The sequence below is a fragment of the Ixodes scapularis genome, unplaced genomic scaffold (assembly GCF_016920785.2).
Source record: "Ixodes scapularis isolate PalLabHiFi unplaced genomic scaffold, ASM1692078v2 PGA_scaffold0__279_contigs__length_252992795, whole genome shotgun sequence".
Classification (NCBI taxonomy): Eukaryota; Metazoa; Arthropoda; class Arachnida; order Ixodida; family Ixodidae; genus Ixodes; species Ixodes scapularis.
In genome coordinates, this window is record NW_024609835.1 from 245,763,860 (window position 1) to 245,781,438 (window position 17,579).

Genomic DNA, 17,579 nt, shown 5'->3' on the forward strand with positions numbered 1-17,579 from the left:
CCCTTCCCTTTCATTTTTCGGATCAAGAAATATGGTTCCTGCGAGGCGAGAGGATTTTTTCCCAAGACAAAAACGACAAAATAAGGTTTCTTCTTCCCCACTTCTTAGCAGCCTTTTTCTCTCGTCTCTCCCTTCACATAGAAGGAACCGCCGGATCTTAGCCCTCCCTGTAACGGCGACGTATGGATTGACACTCAGCAGACCCCACCTTCTGCCATGCACGCAAAGCTGCTGGCAGCATGGCCCCTGCTTTTTTTCCTTCTGAGTGCTTCCCGTCGAGCTTCGTGAGGCAAGTGGCAGCCAGTAAACGCCCTGTTGCATGTCGAAAGGCTGTGTCGTCTATTGTCTCCCACGCCACTCCTTCTTTATTGTAATTTCGACACCAAAACGCTCAGCCACCCACACTGGTCTTCAAGGTTTCTGTTAGGTGAGTACGTGTAGTAAAAATGGCGGTGTAACACAGATTACAAAAATACTGATGTCGAAACTCAATGTTAATCTTAAGGCGCAAAACTCTTTGCCTAAATTTACTTTCGAGCGTTTTTCGATGTTATGACGGGAATCAATAAACGTAAGTGCTTCGGAGTTTTGGACAAGGCCATAAGTCGCTTGGATAATTAAAGTGGGATAAAACAATGATCATTTTATACTCGTTCGCTATGTACCATATTCAATTTTCCCTTGCACAAGACCCTTGAAGTTTGTTGCATGATCCTGCCATTACAGGTAATAAATTTGCCTGGCACACTTTGATTAAGGTTGATTGTTTTAGATTCTCGTGTTGGAGCGTTTTCTATGGCATACTCTACATTACAGAAACTTCATGCTATATACAGGGTGCTTAATTTTATGTCGAAAAATCTAATTTTTTTAAAGGGATGCCGTCGTCACCATACATTTATCTGGCTCTGCGGATATTATATGAGAGAATAAACGTTAAACGAACGCAAAATATTAACTAGAATTCGGTAAATAACGTTTTAAATATTGGATGTAGGGGTCATCTTGACACTGCAGTATTGACAGCAAGTGCATTTAAATGTCGTAACAATTTAAATAATTTGCAAAAAAACAATATTTTATAAGATTTAAATAAACAAATTTTTTTTGGAAGTTCTCGCCCGATTTAAACATTTTTCACATACAAACTAGCGGCAAGCACTACTCACAGTCACTCCGAGAAAAGTAAAATAGTCGTTTCTCTTACGTCTTCCTTGTGTAGACGACTCACCAATCTAGGGCACGCTGCCGAGATAGTGAAGACATGATAGCAATGACTAAGTTAACCAACACAAGAGTCATTGTCTGCAGAGGATATGGCTCTCTCCTTGAGCGCAACTTCTAGGCCGAGCGAAAAATTCAAAACTTATTCGATTAATCTCGAAAACTATTACCATCTCCTAATGTGTAAAATAATGTGTACTTTACTTGATTTGTTTACCTGATTTTTACCTTAAAGTACGCATTTGTTTCTTTTGAAGGGGATATATTTGTGCAAAAGGGGGACATCTGCATCGGCTCTTGTGGGGCGCCGGTTTTGTGCAATATTCATTTTAGTGTCTGCGGAAAAGCCTTTTTGAAGAAGCTACGGGGCACGAACAAATTCAGTCTTAAGATATGCGAATCATATCGTCATTCTGAGTAAACAGGCTAACGCACTAACTACTGACGCTACGTAGGTGTTGGTAATGTTCGGGTTATGTTGTAATGGCTTAAAATTCATCTATGAGGAGCCAAGAAAAGGACGATTGCAGTTCCTGGAGCTATTGTTAAGTTTACAGAAGGACCACATTGCCGCGAGCGTGGCCGAGTTGTTGTCGCACTTGGATTCTACGCGAAGTGTCCCAGGATCAATACCTAGGAGGTGCACATCATTTTTTTTTTTCAATTTGTTAGAAAGTGTTTTTAGTTTATTCGAGAAGCTTCTCGATAGTTCTCGGTAGTTCCGGGTCAGATTATTTTATGGCCGAACATTCTAGCTCAATCTTCGCGACACTTCCTTTCTCGATAAAACGTGCTCCGCGTGGCTGTAGGCGGCGAGTCTTTCGCCAGCGTTTGATCCTGCCACTTCGCCGTAATCAACGCTCGCCTTTGGCGCCTGTTATTACTCTTTTGTATTGGCACAACTTCGCCTTATTCACTCCCCGTCTCGCCAATCAATCGGTGACATACTAATGGAGGTGCTGGGTACCGCATGTTCGTGCAGCATACCCCTCCGAGGGCCCGCAGCGCAAACCCGACCTTGAACACACGAGGGAGACCAGTGGAGGAACCCGAGATCCCAGCAAGCCGCCGTCACCAGGGGGAGTCTCCAGAGTTCGGACTACCGCCGGACACTCATCGACAGATGTCGGCGAATCCACCGATGACTACCACACGTTAGCAAAACGAGACCGCCGCCGCCGCTCCAGTCATATTCTTTCCCGTCGCCCCTCGATCGCCGACGCACTTCCATGGCGAAATCTATGAAGACGTCGAGAACTGGATCCTTCCTTACGAGCGCGTGGCCTGCCACAACGGATGGAACGCTGACCAATGTCTCCAAAACCTCTACTTCTCGCTGGAAGGCACCGCGTGGAACTGGTTCAAAAACCACGACGCTTCGCTCACTTCGTGGGACATCTGAGCCACCGAGTTGAGGCGGACCTTCTCCAGGCAATACCAGTCACATAAGGCGTAGGACTTGCTCCAGACGCGAACTCAAGCGCCCAACGAAAGCGTGCCCAGCTTGGTTGAAGACGGGCTACGACTGTGTACACGCGCCGACCCGCAGGCCAGCGAGGTGAAGTAGCGCGAAATATTCGGTGGCCTTGTCCGCAACGCCCCGACGACGGTTGACGGCTTCGTGGCCAAGGCGACCAACATCGAGCGAGCGCGGTTGGCCAGAGCTCCCCATTCTCAACGACTGGCCGGTATGTCAACTGTTTCGGCTGTTTCACCACCACGCTCCGATGTCGATGGTGTTGGCATCGAACTCCTGCGACAGATCATCAGCTACGTCGTCCAGGACGAGTTCAAGAAGTTACTGCGGTCTCCCAACTGCCCGGCTTCGCTCTCGAATGCCGAGGTGGTTCGAGAGGAAGTGCGGCGAGCTCTTCAGCCGGAGACTCCCATCACCGTTCCAGCTACCCAAGAACCGGCGCTGAGCTACACCGAAATGACCCGACGACCAACGCCCGTTGCGCCGCAGCCGCGACGTGGGCCTCCAGCACCTAGGCAACCGCCGTACGTCCACCCACTGCAACCTGCGCCGATGGAAACGGACGTCTGCAGGACGGCCGACCGACGCCCGCTGTGTAACTACTGCGGGGAAGCCGACCATATGTACCGGCGATGCCCCTACCGGCAGATCCTGCTTCGCGGGTTCGAGCCGGACGCCCCACGCTCAAGGAGCGGAGGACGACCGCGAGACATCGAAGAATACCTGCATCGTGCACCGTCTTCAGCTCCCACTCCTTCCCGAGGATATAGTTCGCCATCACCACGACGCCCAGCTTCACCGATGCACACGCCCCGCCGTTAAAGCCTGTCGCCCCCCGCTCCTCTTCGGGAAAACTAAGCGCAGCAATCCCTGGAGGTGGTGTTGCCGTAGATAATCGACGCAGACATCTTTTACGAACGTCGGAGGGCCCTCACCCTAAGGACGCCGCGCGTAAAAATGACGCTCCTGCGCCGGTATTAAGCAATATTAGTATTGCTGTCAACGTCCACGACGCGTCTGCTCTAGTCGGCACCGGAGCAGATTACTTCGTTTTGAGTGGGAGGCTCTCCCACCGCCTTCGGAAAGTGACGACGCCATTGGATGGTTCACAGTTACGAACATCCGGTGAGCATTTCATCACACCAGTCGGGAGGTGCACCGCTCCCGTCGAGATTCACGGTGAGGCATTCCCGGTGAAGTTCGTTGTTCTACAAGACTGTGCAAGAGACGTTATACTCGGCATGGATTTTCTCTGCGAATACGACGCCGTCATCGATCATCGATCCTGGGACACTTTGCGTCGAGGCCGAGTGCGTTAACCATGCTCATGGCCATGCTCGCGGCCATGCTCACGGCGACAGTTGCTGGATGTATGAGCCACGTTCAAAAGAAGGCATATACTCCTGTTAAACTACGCCCAGTCAAAAATAGTAAAAATAAGTATTGCCTCTGCCTGTCTAGAGGCGGTTCCCAAGAAGTCTTGAAGGCACAGTCCCCAAGAAAGCTTCGGGAAGCAAGTAGCGCCGCTGGAGAGAGCGGGTTTCCCCGATGGCACTCTGGTTGACGTGGCAGACTGGTGGAAAAAAATTGAAAGACGTTTACAAGTCTCTGTAATGCGAAATTAGAGCAGAGCTCTTGAGGTATTTTGATTTTGCGATATGCCTTGACGGGAGGGTACGGAGGAGGAGGGGAAGGTATGGAGGACCCTCTACTCCTTTTCCTCCTTCTCCCTTCCTCGTCCTTCTTTCCCCTCCTATTCCTCCTCCACTCTTCCTCCTCATTCTCCCCTCCTCCCCATCCTCTCCTCCCCCTCCCCTCCTCGCCCTCATCCTCCTCCTTCATAGCCTTCCCTCCTCCGACAGCTTCCCTGCTAAATTGAACTGGGAAATTGACGTCACGTGACCTCAACACCAATTTAGTTTCCCGCTAAAATTAGCGGGGAAAATGACGGCACAGGATTTGGCATCACGTCACGTACAAACAGATTGCTTCACCGCTAGATTTAACGGGGACATTGACGTCTCGTGATCTCAACACCAATTAAATTCTCCGCTAACTTTAATGGGGAATCTGAATTGGTGTTGAGGTCATGTGACGTCAGTTTTACCGCCAAATGTAGTGTGGAAACTGAATGCGCAATGTTGTATTATGGGTCGTCACAGACCTACGCGCCAGTTCAATTTCTTCGCTAAATTTAGCGGGGAATCGAGTTGGCGTATAAAGGTCTGCGACGTCCCATAATGAAACGCGCGCGGTTACGCCAACAGCGACGCCGACGGCGACGGCGACGACGCGAAACATGACAACGAGCGCCTAAGAGCTGCGCTGTTAAACATTAATGGGACACAGAGACAACCCCGCGACAGGAATACGGCTAGACCGGTTTTGATTCCGTATATGCCCAGCGTCACGCACAATCTTACAAAAGTGGTCGCTTGGTACACATTGTACCCGTTTTTTTCACTGTACCCAATAGGCTATCACGGTTGTGCCGTAGGATCAACAATCCCAAGGGTTCTACATATCCTTGCAAAATCAGACACCGCACCAAATACATAGAGTGCACTAAGAACTCGTGCATGAAATACCCTCGTCATACGGACCTTCTCATATCGGCCAGACAGTCAGGCGCTTCAATGATCGTGCGAGCGAACATTTCGCGGAAGTATTGAAGTATTATGTGAGAACTAAAAAGGTGATTTCACACAGAGCTGTCCAGATGTGCCTTTCTTTCTGCTTTGTCGTATGGAGTTCCTTTATCGATCCAAGGCGGCCTAATATTAAAGTCCTGTAGCAAGCTTGACATGGTGGGTGTAACAGCTTCAAAACACGAGGACGATAAGAGGAACAGACACGACAGGACAACAGCTGAACTCGCAACTGAAAGGCGAGCCTTTAGGAAGCATACTCTACATTCACGTAAAGTCATCACGCTATAGCCAGTCTCACCGTAACTTGTAAAACGGCCTATGTATGGTACCAGTGAGCCCGTCAGCAAGTCGGAGTGAGACACATGACTATTTCAGCTTCTGGACAAAGCCCGATTTTTATGGCGCGAGCATGGGCGGAACCGCTGTGGCCTATTGGCGACCTGCGCGACCGAAAGCGTCGCTGTGGTCGGCCTTTCACGATTGGCCCAAAAGCTGACTATGACGTCGGAAAGGGTATACCATCGACGGAAATAAGAAGAATGAAGGAACTTTAATTTCGACGGTGCTGGCAGTGTTCCTTTGAGAGCGCAATTATTTCAGGCTTCCACCATGCTATTTACAAACACCATCGAACTTGTTGTTCTCAAGGTAATGACGTCACAAGTGGGAACCATAGGAGGGCGCCACCAAAATATCTCACCGCTAATACAGTAGCGCTCTCCTGGTTGTGGGTATCCGATTAATAAAATAAATAAAGAAAACCAGCTCATAAAAAAACTTACGTAAGTTCAGCCGAGACATTATTTTATTCTAGCATAAGTAAGTATTTATGCCAAAAGTTTTATTAGGAACTTTTAGCAAACCCTTACCTTGTTCCACGTACCTGAGCCTCTGAAGCATGCTTTTAAGCGTGCGCCCCGCGGTGACGGTGTCACCCGGGCGCGCGCTTAAAAGCATGCTTCGAATGCTCCGGGGATGGCGGTACTCGGAACACGGTAACGATTTGCTAAAAGTTCCTGCTATCTCACAACTCCGCGTACTTTTTCTGTGTTCAAATCTTGCTAAATATAGTGCTGCCTCCGCGCGCTGGACCGTTGGGGCTCCATGTGGTTGTGCGTTGAGCGCAGGCGCCAGTGCGTGTGCTCCTTATTCACTCGCTGAGCTCCGTGGCTTGGCGCGAGCTCCGGACTTGTTTTGGGAAAATGAAATGGTCTGATTTTCTGCTAACCATTCATCAGAATCTTTTATTGGGAAGGGTTGGGCTCCTGTGTGCTGTTGCACAACAAACTAATGACCTGCCAAGTCCTGTGATGCATGAAATACTGTATTTAAGAAGCGATCGTTTTAACCTGTTTCGACTACTGCAAACAGTCTCAAATAGGTCACGTGGCATCATCATGTATACTACATATATCGTATATATTTAGTACATTGAGCGAGCCTTTCTGCTTTTCTCTTGGCTCACCAGGCTCCGCTACAGGCGCATAGGTCACCTGACGTCAGGTCACGTGTGAATCATTTTTCCTCCAAATTTAGAGAGGAAACTGAATAGGTAGTTAGGTCACATGACGTAAATTTTTCCGCTAAATTAAGCAGCGAAAGCAAATTGGTGTGTAGGTCCCGTGACGTCACATAACTTGACCTCAATTTTTCTGCTAAATTTATCTGGGAAACAAAGTTCATTCATTGGTCACGTGAAATCATTTGGCTTGATAAATTTTGCGGCAAATTCACGGATTGGCGGACTAAACTTCTAGACTGTGAGGGTAGCGTTAAAAAGCATTTTAGGATTTAAATGCTACGGGCAAAGTGTAGGGAAGAAGAGGCGCCGGTACTTACGGATTCCAACGTACGACAGGTGAGCTCGAAGATTTAAACCACGACTAAAACCTCCATAAACTAGCTTTATGGATGCAAATTTCACTATTCGGGGGTTCTGATGCAGTATATGTTCAGTAACCATATCGCATGATTGTTTACAAACGGAAATGACGACTAGATAATATAGCTCGCACTCTGAGCCAAAGTCCGTGTGTTAGTGGTTGTGTGTATAAAGACCATCCCGTATCATTTGACGCTAAACAATTCAGGCCTAAATTTGGCGCTCACAGATTCGGTCTAAAAACATCTTATGTGTTATTAATGATCTGAACGCACATTTTACGATGCATATTTATATTGTCGCGGGTGGTGACGAAAAGAACAATAAATAAACGGGAAGAAATAAACGTTTAGGGCTCATTCACACTGGAAGCTGATCCGCGTTCGCAAAGCGGTTGCGAACGCGGTTGTATAAGGATTCAGTACAATTGCACGCGCACACGATGACATCACATGCGCGTGCAATTGCACTGGATCTTTATACAACCGCTTTCGCAACCGCTTCGCGAACGCGGATCCGCTTCCAGTGTGAATGGGGGGTTAATGCGTCCGAACTTGTGCTTAAAACTAAAAATCAAACAGAAGATAACGGCAGAGCGTCGCGGACGTCGAAGTTGGCGTAACAGCCCAGTCGGACGCTGGGGCGACAGTAGAGAGTTTTAGGGAACCGGAACAAAACACGATCGATAAACAAAAAGGATCGATACCTTGGATCGGGCGTGCGGACCGATCGTGTGCCCTGAAACGGCTTTGGGGGACCCGTATTTGCAGACGATAGCAGACGATCGGTACAGGTCGCGCCCCCTGGCAACGGAAACCTGCATCCGCCTCATCGTGAAAAGACGAATTTGTGTGCGTTTGTACAAATCGCAGAAACTCAAGTAAATAAAGATCGCACCCTAAATATATAGAGAACCTAAAATATTGTATACCTACTTATAGTTCGTCTCGTGTTTTTACTGGAACGAATGCGCTTCCGTAATACAAAACCTGGAGCACCACGGCGTGTCGTCCCTAGCTCAGCGAAGTTCTAAAATATTCGTCTGCTAAAGAAGCAGACGAGCTTTCTGACAACAATGGCGCTCGATCTTTTTGACGATGACTTGGAGTTGGCTCTATTCGGCGAAAACAATTTAGAAAAAGTGATTTTTTACGACTGTCTGCGCACTAACCGCTCATTCACACTGGAAGCGGATCCGCGTTCGCAAAGCGATTGCGAACGCGGTTGTATAAAGACCCAGTACAATTGCACGCGCACTTGATGTCATCGAGTGCGCGTGCAATTGTACTGGAGCTTCATACAACCGCGTTCGCAACCGCTTTGCGAACGCGGATCCGCTTCCAGTGTGAATGAGCGGTAAGTGTGGCGTGAGCCTCTTCTGAACTTCCCGTTTTCTATAGGCGAGGCACGCACGCGCGTGCCGTGGTGCCCGTGACTTGTGCAGGGGCACGAGGGAATAAACATTCTTTTTGGTTTGCCGTGACACGGAGTCAGTCGCATTTCTTTCGGGTGCCACCGAGCACCGATACACTAAGAGAAGGCGCTTGTTGGCGGCAAGGCATAGAACGTTCAACTTGGCGTAGCTTTTGAGTAAACAAAAAAGTTGTGATACCAGGAATGATGTGCGGATACCACGAATGATGTGCCAGCGTATTTGTTTTGTTTTTTCTTTCAGTTTACCAGATTTATATACTTGGGGAATAAAATAATGCCTCGACCGTACATGGTAGCTTGTATTCTAATAAATCATGAGTTCTCAGCGGGCAAGCTTTGGTGTTTTACATCAACCAAATATGATGTTTACACCAACCACGTCCTGATATGCTGAAACGGTGCCGAGAGCAAACTCAATTTGGCACAAGAACAGGCTCGCGCGCGCTTATCATCAACATTCGAAGTCGTTTGCTAGCGATCCTGTCTCTTTCCCTCGAGGCCCAATGCAGGATCGAGTATTAAGAAAGCTATGGACAAATAAAACTAGAAATATTAAATCTCGAAGAAAATACAAAAATAACCAAAATACACACACTTTCTCAAGTTGATGCGGTCATCTTTCTTGTACAAAGTTAATTCAATTCAAATTTTCAATTCAATTTTCAATTTAATTAAATTTTTATTTTCAGATCAAGTCATGCAAAATAAAGAGCTGGCCCACAAAAGCAGCACTCTGCTTGAATGTGGGGCCAGGCGACCAACTAGAATACATGTTGTTACAAAAAAACAAAAACAAAACGAAAATACTCCGCAGCACAAAAAGAAAAAAAAATGAAAGGAACACAAAATTAGCATCACAAATAAATACAAAAAGGAACACTTTAGAACATGAAATATAGGTGTTTATAGCCAAGTCTACTCACGCAACCATGAAATAAAAGTACGAAATATCTCCAACGGTTAGGCTACGATATCTACAGCTCAGATGCTTGACACCAATTCCTTAGTTTCCTGTTTAGTACCCTGGTGGATTCTATATTCATAAGGGTCTCTGGGGGTTCGTTAAATAAGGAAGGAATGTAACGATTTCTGTTTTTCTTTCCATACAGTGTGTATATTTTTGGAATGACGTATCTTTCAGTACGTGTCAAATCTCTATTTTTATTTACGAGGAGATCAATCCATTCCTTCGCTCCTCGCAACGAGAAGTTCTTTTTCAATGCTGGGTCATTCCAAAGGGCTGGAGTGAAAAAGGAGTAGCGCCTAGCACCTCCCGAAGTAGAAAGATGTTGTCTTCTGCTGTAAACCGCTTGCGAGGAGGAGGCGGAGGGACGGAGGTAGATGCGGCGCTCATATTATTCACACAGTGGAAAGACGCGCGTCGTGGGGGGAATTTTTCGCTTATTTTTGTATTGAAAAAAGTCGCGCGCCGAGGAGGACGACGCAGGGAGACGACGCCTCGGAACCCAATTTCTCCCTCGACGCGCGCGCTTGAGCCAATCAGCGAGCGTCCGGACGTGACGTATCGCCCTCTTCCGGTTAGGACATGTTTTTGCTGTTTTTTTTTATTTTCGACTCACAACGAAGGCAAAAAGGCAGAGAGCTCGGGGGATTCGTGCACTCGCCAAACGTGGCTGGAAGTATTCCAGCGTGGAAAGAAGCAAGCCGATTGGAACATCTGACTGTGAGCAGTGCTTTATGTGCGCGTACGACGCTGTGAAGCTACTCTTCATCGTTTGCGTGAAGCTGCCGCGAAAGCTGCCACCGAAGTTCGCAGTGTGTTCCGACCTCCGACTGTGCGGGAGCGATCACTCCCATTGTGTTGTGTAATTTTGTGTACACCCATCACTACGGAATACAACAGTCCTCCGTCGAAAACACTCTCGCACGGGCTGCGTGCAGTGTTGAAGGTACGGACGCGAAGGCTCTGGGACGCGCCGGCGTAGCACCGTGCTTTGTTTGCACAAAAACGCGGCAAAAGAGCACCTGAAGCTGCCCGTTCGAGTCCGTGCCTTTCGCCAATGCTGCATATAACCGGAGTGTAAACGTATATATAATCATCACCGTTGTCCATTCAGTGAAGGCGGTTGTCTCCCACCGCATATGCAATCGCGAAGGCAAGGCAACAACAATCGTGCGAAGCAGACGAATAAAACATTCCGTGTTCTCTCGACAAACGTGACATTCCCCGAGACGACGCCGCCGTCGGGTGGACCTGTGTGACTGCTTCGTATTTTACGACGCCGCCGTCGACGTCGACCGCAACGCGCGTTTTTTGCTCAGTGTGAATGCGCCTTTACGGTACAGATAACACGATCACGGTCGTACGCCCGCGTACCGATCGTTGCACCGTGTACGGTACGACCGCGAAGAAAATATAAAGGAAAACCTGTAACTTTACTGCTGTGCACTTATTAAAACTATCACCCAATATTCAAAGGGCTCGTTTTGTAGGATATATGTGATTAGCATTTGTACAGAAATGTTTAATTCATGAAACATTTTTAAACAAAAAAGTATTCAGAGCCTTGATGCAGAAGGCTGTTGCTCACTCTGTTGCCACTACAGATAATCCTCAGTCATAACATCAGCTGTAAAAAACGGATGATAAGTGCTCGAAATGCACATTCAATGTTTGTATAAAAAAACAACAACCTCTAATAAAAAAAATAATAAAAAAAAGTGTGTGGGCATGGGGATTCGAACTCTCCACTACCGCGCCCTTACGAGCTCAAGAAATCGGCGCTCCAATCAACTGAGCTATAGAGTGGACGACATTTGGCTACGCTAAACACCGATTTATTTCTGTTGAAAAAGTCCGATTGCGTTTTGTTTTTTATTCTTTTTCTTATTTGCTGACTCAAACTTTACGGACTTGCTGTCACACATGGCGCTCCTGCCAGGCACTGCCACAATTTATTTTCTTCATGTTTGGAGCCATGGCAGGCTCTCTCCGCCAGCGAAATAGCCGTTTTGCTAACCAAGCGAGACTGTCCATGTCGGCCATTGGTCGTGCCGGTCGTGCCTTACGGTTCGACCAGCGCATTACGGTAAGATCGCAGAAGACAAGCGCATGCGCAGTTCGTATACCGGAGGGCCCATCGTACCTTATTGGATGTGCAAGGACGGTTCCCTAAAACTCTCTTGTGTCTCCGGCTCGCCGCTCGGAGCACCTTTTGTACCGGCGAGGATTTCTGGAACATTCGGCCTAAAACATTCGGCGTGTAGAATATCCGTAACTCGGTGAGACGAGAAGGTTCTCGAACTTGCGAGAATAACAAGTAGAAAGAATAAAAAAAAGACACGGTCGCTCCCAGGAATCGAACCCTGGCTTTTCGCGCGGGGGACAAGAACGATAACAGTTAGGCCACAGTCCCGCTGCCTACTTCGCCAGCTGCGCGCGCGGCAATCTAGCTTTTTTTCTTTCTTTTTAACGACATTTTTTTTTTTTGCGAAAATAGGTCCCAAGGGTAAAAAAGCACTTTTCTCTTTTTTTTTTCTTTTTCTGTTTATTTTTTTTCTTTCTTTTTTTTTTTCTGAAAGTTATGAAACGAGACGGGTAAATAAACACCTTTTTGAGTAGGTGAATATATTTTAAATTGCCGAAGAGGTTTTTTCACGGATTTCCAAGTGTCTGAATGCGGCACCGCAAGGAAAAATAAGAGTGTTTCTAAAGGGCACGAATGGGACACGTATTTCTTAAAAGAAAGTTTCCAAAAATGATAATTTTTTTCGCGCAATGTTTTTCCAGTTACATGAAATATAGCTGGGTGTCACAACCCGCTCTAAACGACAACTACAAATTAAGGGCCCCACAATTACTACTGGACTAACTGCGCTTGTCGACCGAACAGGTTAACAAACGTAGTTTCTTTCTTTCGTGTCATCCTATTCGCCTAGCATGAAAGCCTAATACCATCTGGTAGTCGTGTAAGCAGACGAGCGGCACCCTCCGGCATCGTCTGCTATTTCACCGCCGTCTATCGTCATCTGGAGTGCCGCAAGGCGTGGACACAAAAGCTTGGCTTCGGCGACCGTTTTCTCCTCCGACCGGTTGCTATTCATCCGCCGCCTAAAAAAATTCTGCAGCGCTCACAAGAGGCCACCGTGAAAGCGGCGTTCTGCCGTTCCATCATGCACGAGCCACAGTCCAATGCAAGCGTTTGTCAGCGTCTATCGATGTGCGTAATAACTAACCGAGAAATAAAAGAAAAGGCGATCTTTTTAGCTTTATTGTTCTTGTTTGTTTTTTCATATGGCATAGGCGAGCAGGGTGGGTGAGCGCCATGACGCACAATTAAAACGCGGCGTAAACATATTAGCTTCGGGAAGCCAAATGCAGTGCAAAACTTATAACCTTGACATTTGGTGCACGATGAAGGAAACATACCTAGACAAACTTCATGCGAGACCAACGCCCGATTTCCTCCAACCAAATGGCTAGCAGATTCTTACCTGTATGTGTGTCTTCTCCGTATTGAAACCATGGTCGCCATCACGATGGTTTCAGAATTCACAGAGCAGCGGGGCCGCTTTTGCGGCAACCAAGATCTTTATTCAGCGTCAACAAACGCAAAGAAAGCAATGAAGCCAGATTGAGCAAACTAGTTGATGTTGTTGTTGACATTGGGAGGCCCAGAGTTCAAATCCTGGCTCCGTTTGGAGGACGAATGGAGCATTGAGATTAGGAAGCCACAGAGATGCAGTATCCGCAATAGCAGTCGCTAACGCTTTAAACGCTTGTTCCTGAGCGGAAGACCAGGTCCATGGAACCTCCCGGCGTAATAGCTGGTGAAGGGGCCGGGCCAAATCAGCGCAGTTAGCAATAAACTCGCGGTAGAATCCCACCATGCCAAGGTACCGTTGTAAACCTTTTTTTGTCTCGTGGCTGGGGAAATTCTATAATTGCTCTGAGCTTCTCTGCTTGCGGCTGGAATGATCCTTGGTCGACCACGAAGCCAAGAAGCTCCACTTTGGGTGATGCAAGTTGCACTTTTGACGGGTTAATTGTGAGACCAGCTTCACTTATACGCTTCAGGACGACCTGCAAATGGTGAAGGTGGTCTTCGATAGTATTAGAAAACACTACTACGTCGTCCATGTAGGCCATTGCATAGTTAAACTTTGCATCACCCAAGACTGTATCCATGAGCCTCTAGAAGCTCGCAGGGGAGTTAGATAGGCCGAAGGGGAGTTGGACAAATTCGAACAGACCCCTGGGGGAACAAATGCTGTCTTAGGGACGTCATCTCTTGCTACGGGAATTTGCAAAAATCCTCTACTACAGGCGAGGGTTGTGAATATCCACGCAGACCCCAGTGCATATAAAACAGACGAGACTGATTGAAAGGAGTATGCATCTCGCTTCTTGACCGCATTCAAAGGACGGTAATCTACGCAGAGGCGTGCGGTGCCATCTTTCTTGGGTGCTAACAAAACCGGAAAAGTCCATGGACTTTTTGAGGGACGGACGGCTCCGGTCCGGATCATCTCATTCAGTGCTCCGTCCAGGAGTGTGCGTTTATGAACACTTAGGGGCCGCGCGTTAAATCGGAAAGGCGGAGTGTCTCCAGGATCAATTCGGTGTTCAAGGATGTTAGTCTTCCCAGGTGTTTCTGTAAACATGTGTGAAAAATTCTCCAAAAGCTTCGCTATACGTGAACGGTCCGAGTCGGTGCCAGAAAATGACCTCATTGCCACGTGCTGATACCCCGATGAGGGGAACTTCTCACATAGTGTACTCTCTAGAGGAGGAGCTTCCGTAGGCATTGGTTTGACTGCAAACTTGAAAGTAGCGGACTGCGATCCATATCGATATTCTTCTGCTGACAAATCTAGGACTATTTTTTCCCTGCAGATGAAATCTCGACCGAGAAGAATAGGGCAGGCGAGACCCGGCAGATATGCGAAATGTTGTCGACATTGCCGTCCATCAAAGCTCAGCTTCAGTCGAGCTCCTTCAGTGGCGCAGCTCTCTCTGAGAACGCAGCATTGAGATGTTCCGATCTTTGCACAATTTCCTAACGAAGTCTCCAAAAAGTGAAATTGCAGCTCCGGTATCCAAGAGAGCTGCGATCTGTTGACCGGCAATGTTAACCACAATGTAGGGCTCTGCTGTGCCTCTACTTTCGTGACGCTTAGCGTCAAAGGATGGTATAAAGTAGGTGACTGGACGGAACCTATAAATTCGAAGTAGCTTGTCATAGACTTTCAGCCGACTCACCCATGATACCATTGTCGCTAGGATTCCCATGGTCAATGAAATGCTGAGGATTGTCACGTCTCGCAGACCCGCCCAGGTCACCGTTCGGTGGTGGGCACAGGGGTCCGGTTGGATTGCACGTGCCATACACTTGTCTACTGGTTCTCCAGCAGGCCGCGCTGGTGTGGTCGCGTCAGCCGTTTTTCTGGCATGTGGATGGACGACGGGCGGCCACGCCGCTGCCACTTCCTGCGAGCAGCCGTTGTCGTCACGTCTGTTCTCCGGAGTCGTCTCGTCGGGGACCAGGACGCCACTAAGAACCACTCCGTGGGAAGCTTCGAGGAAAGCACTGGTGCTGGTACTACCGGGGGCATCTCCGCGAGCGCCGCCGAGAGCTTCACCGCATAATCCGTGAGCGGGAGCATCATCGGGCCCTCGAGCGGGCGCCACGCCGGGACCTGGGACATCTCCGCGAGCGCCTCCGAGAGCGTCACCGCGTAATCCGTGAGCGGGAGCATCATCGCGCGCTCGAGCGGGCGCCACACCAGATGCTGCGACATCGGGCTCATCAGAGGAGGCTTCCAGCGGGGCTACTAGTGAGGCTGGGCCGGGACTGCTGAAGAACCGAGACGGTGGGGTGACCGAGGGCCTGTAGCGAGGAGAAGCCACCGACAGACAGGGCCCTGCTATCGGCGGTCTACCTCGTTTCCCGAGTTGTCGTTCGAAACCCGCCGGGTGCAGTCCCGGCGAAAGTGGCCGAGACTTCCGCACCGGAAGCAGCGGAGCGGAGCTGAAATGGCACTTGGGTATCGCTCTTTGGGTGGGGCTTGGTATTGGCGGCCACGCGCGCGGACTTGAGCGCCATCGCCCAGTCCGTGGGTGTAAGAGTCCAGCGCTCGGGGTACCCTTCCGGGGAGAACTGGACGTGAGCCATGCTCATCCATGGATTGCCTGGTCGTGCCTATCCAGGCGCAGGACGGTTCCAGGCAAGCCTCCGGCGGTGGCGGAGGCCGATATCTTAGTTCGGCCAGGACGTCCGCCTGGATCTGGTGGGCTGCTTGGGCCAACTCGTCCAAACTCCGGAACACCCGCCCACGCAGGTAGGGGTGAAACTGCGGGTGGCTTTGCCGCATAGCCCGCGACACCTTGTCTGAGTCGGACGCGCTAGGGTCAGCCCTGTCATACAGAGTTTGGAGCGCCCGAACAAATTCGACTAGGGACTCGTCGCGGTGCTGAGTGCGCGCCCTAAGCTCATCGAGCATTCGCGCGCTGTAATCGGGAGGCAGAAATTCATTTTTGAACTGCTTCGAAAAGTCTTGTAGCGTCGAAAAGGGTGGTTGTCTCCGACGCCATGTCGCGGCGCTTCCCGTGAGGGCGATCGGTAGTACGCGTGATAGAAGTTCAACCTCAGACATTTCAGACACCGCCCGGTATTCACGCAATTCGTCAAGAAAATCGGCAACCCATTTTTTATCCGCGTTGCCTGAATATTTCGGAATCTCGGCATGTAAACGCAATGTCCCCGTCCGAGGTGTTGGAACGGGGGGTGGTAGCGGACGGCGTTGTTCCTGCAGGAGCCGCGACATCTCCGCCAGGAACAATGCCATTTGTTCTGGCAATGGGCCCAACGCGGTGAGAGGTGCAAGCGGCACCGGTGGGGAAGGGCCCTCAGCGGGCAACGAAACCTCCGAGTCTGCCGTAGGTATATCAGAGCCCGGTCGCGAGTCCTCCGCTCTATCACCAGTCGCGGTAGCCCGAGCTGTGTTCGCTGCATTGGAGCGGCTATGGGATCGCGTAAGCGGGGGCAAATTTGACATTCTAACGGTCACAATAACAACCTCGGCAGTGAAGTACTCCAATGTCCGTATAGGCTCAGCGACTCCGAAGGCCAGCCAAACGTACCTGGCTGTACTGGAACCTGGGTTCGGGCCCCACGTTGGGCGCCAATCTGGAGACTCAAGAACAGACAACCGTTTCGCTGGTGTCCATACCCCTTCTAACCCGCGCTCGTCCTGAGCGCGCGCTAGCTTGACCCGCTTAACGAGCCATCTTTACTCTCGTCCTTTTCAATTCCCACAAACTCTAGGCTTAGTCCAGTCCCAATACGAGAACAAGCATCCACACAGGGTTCCCGAAGACGCGTACTTACGGCAGTTGTTTGTTGCAAACTACGTCGGTTGAGGAGATCTTCCTCTATCTGTGAACTCAATATCACTCGCACTTACATCAATTGACGAGCTCAACGAGCTTCGCTCGTTCAGCGCTCTGCAGACGCTGGCAGCAATGTTTGATAACGTTTCAAACGAAAGCGGGAGAGGCAATCTCAGAATATACATGAAAAAAATTATGACTCTATTTTGATTATTTCCCTCCCTGACATAAAAAATAATTAATTAATAAATATTACGGCCCGGCGATGCAAATTTATAACCAACTTTTCACATCTCTCCAGCCAGTGAGAGATGTATGCACCTTGCAAGCAAGCAAGGGGCATGGCTGGCTGTGACCTCCACCTTCGTCATCTAAATTGCGTCTAATGGCGTATATACTCCACGATCTTTTTTTTTTTTTTGGGGGGGGGCGGGGGGGGGGGGGGGGGAAGGGTAAACGTTATTTAAGTTTTAATCCACGCTGTGAAGGTGGTAGGACATGACGCTGTGGCATCACCTGCAACAATTTCCCGCTGTACTGTCGGCCCTTTATCTGGCA

At 49.1% G+C, this 17,579-nt stretch overlaps 1 protein-coding gene across 1 annotated transcript in view; it reads right to left on the minus strand.

The window, feature by feature from the left end:
- The window catches only part of LOC121046904, a 104,162-nt gene extending 87,685 nt beyond the window's left edge, over nt 1-16,477 (minus strand). Inside the window, exon 1 of the mRNA XM_042294593.1 lies at nt 15,842-16,477. Coding sequence (XP_042150527.1) covers nt 15,842-16,477 — 636 coding nt within the window. The remainder of the gene's footprint in view (nt 1-15,841) is intronic.
- Between the last annotated feature and the right edge of the window lie 1,102 nt (nt 16,478-17,579).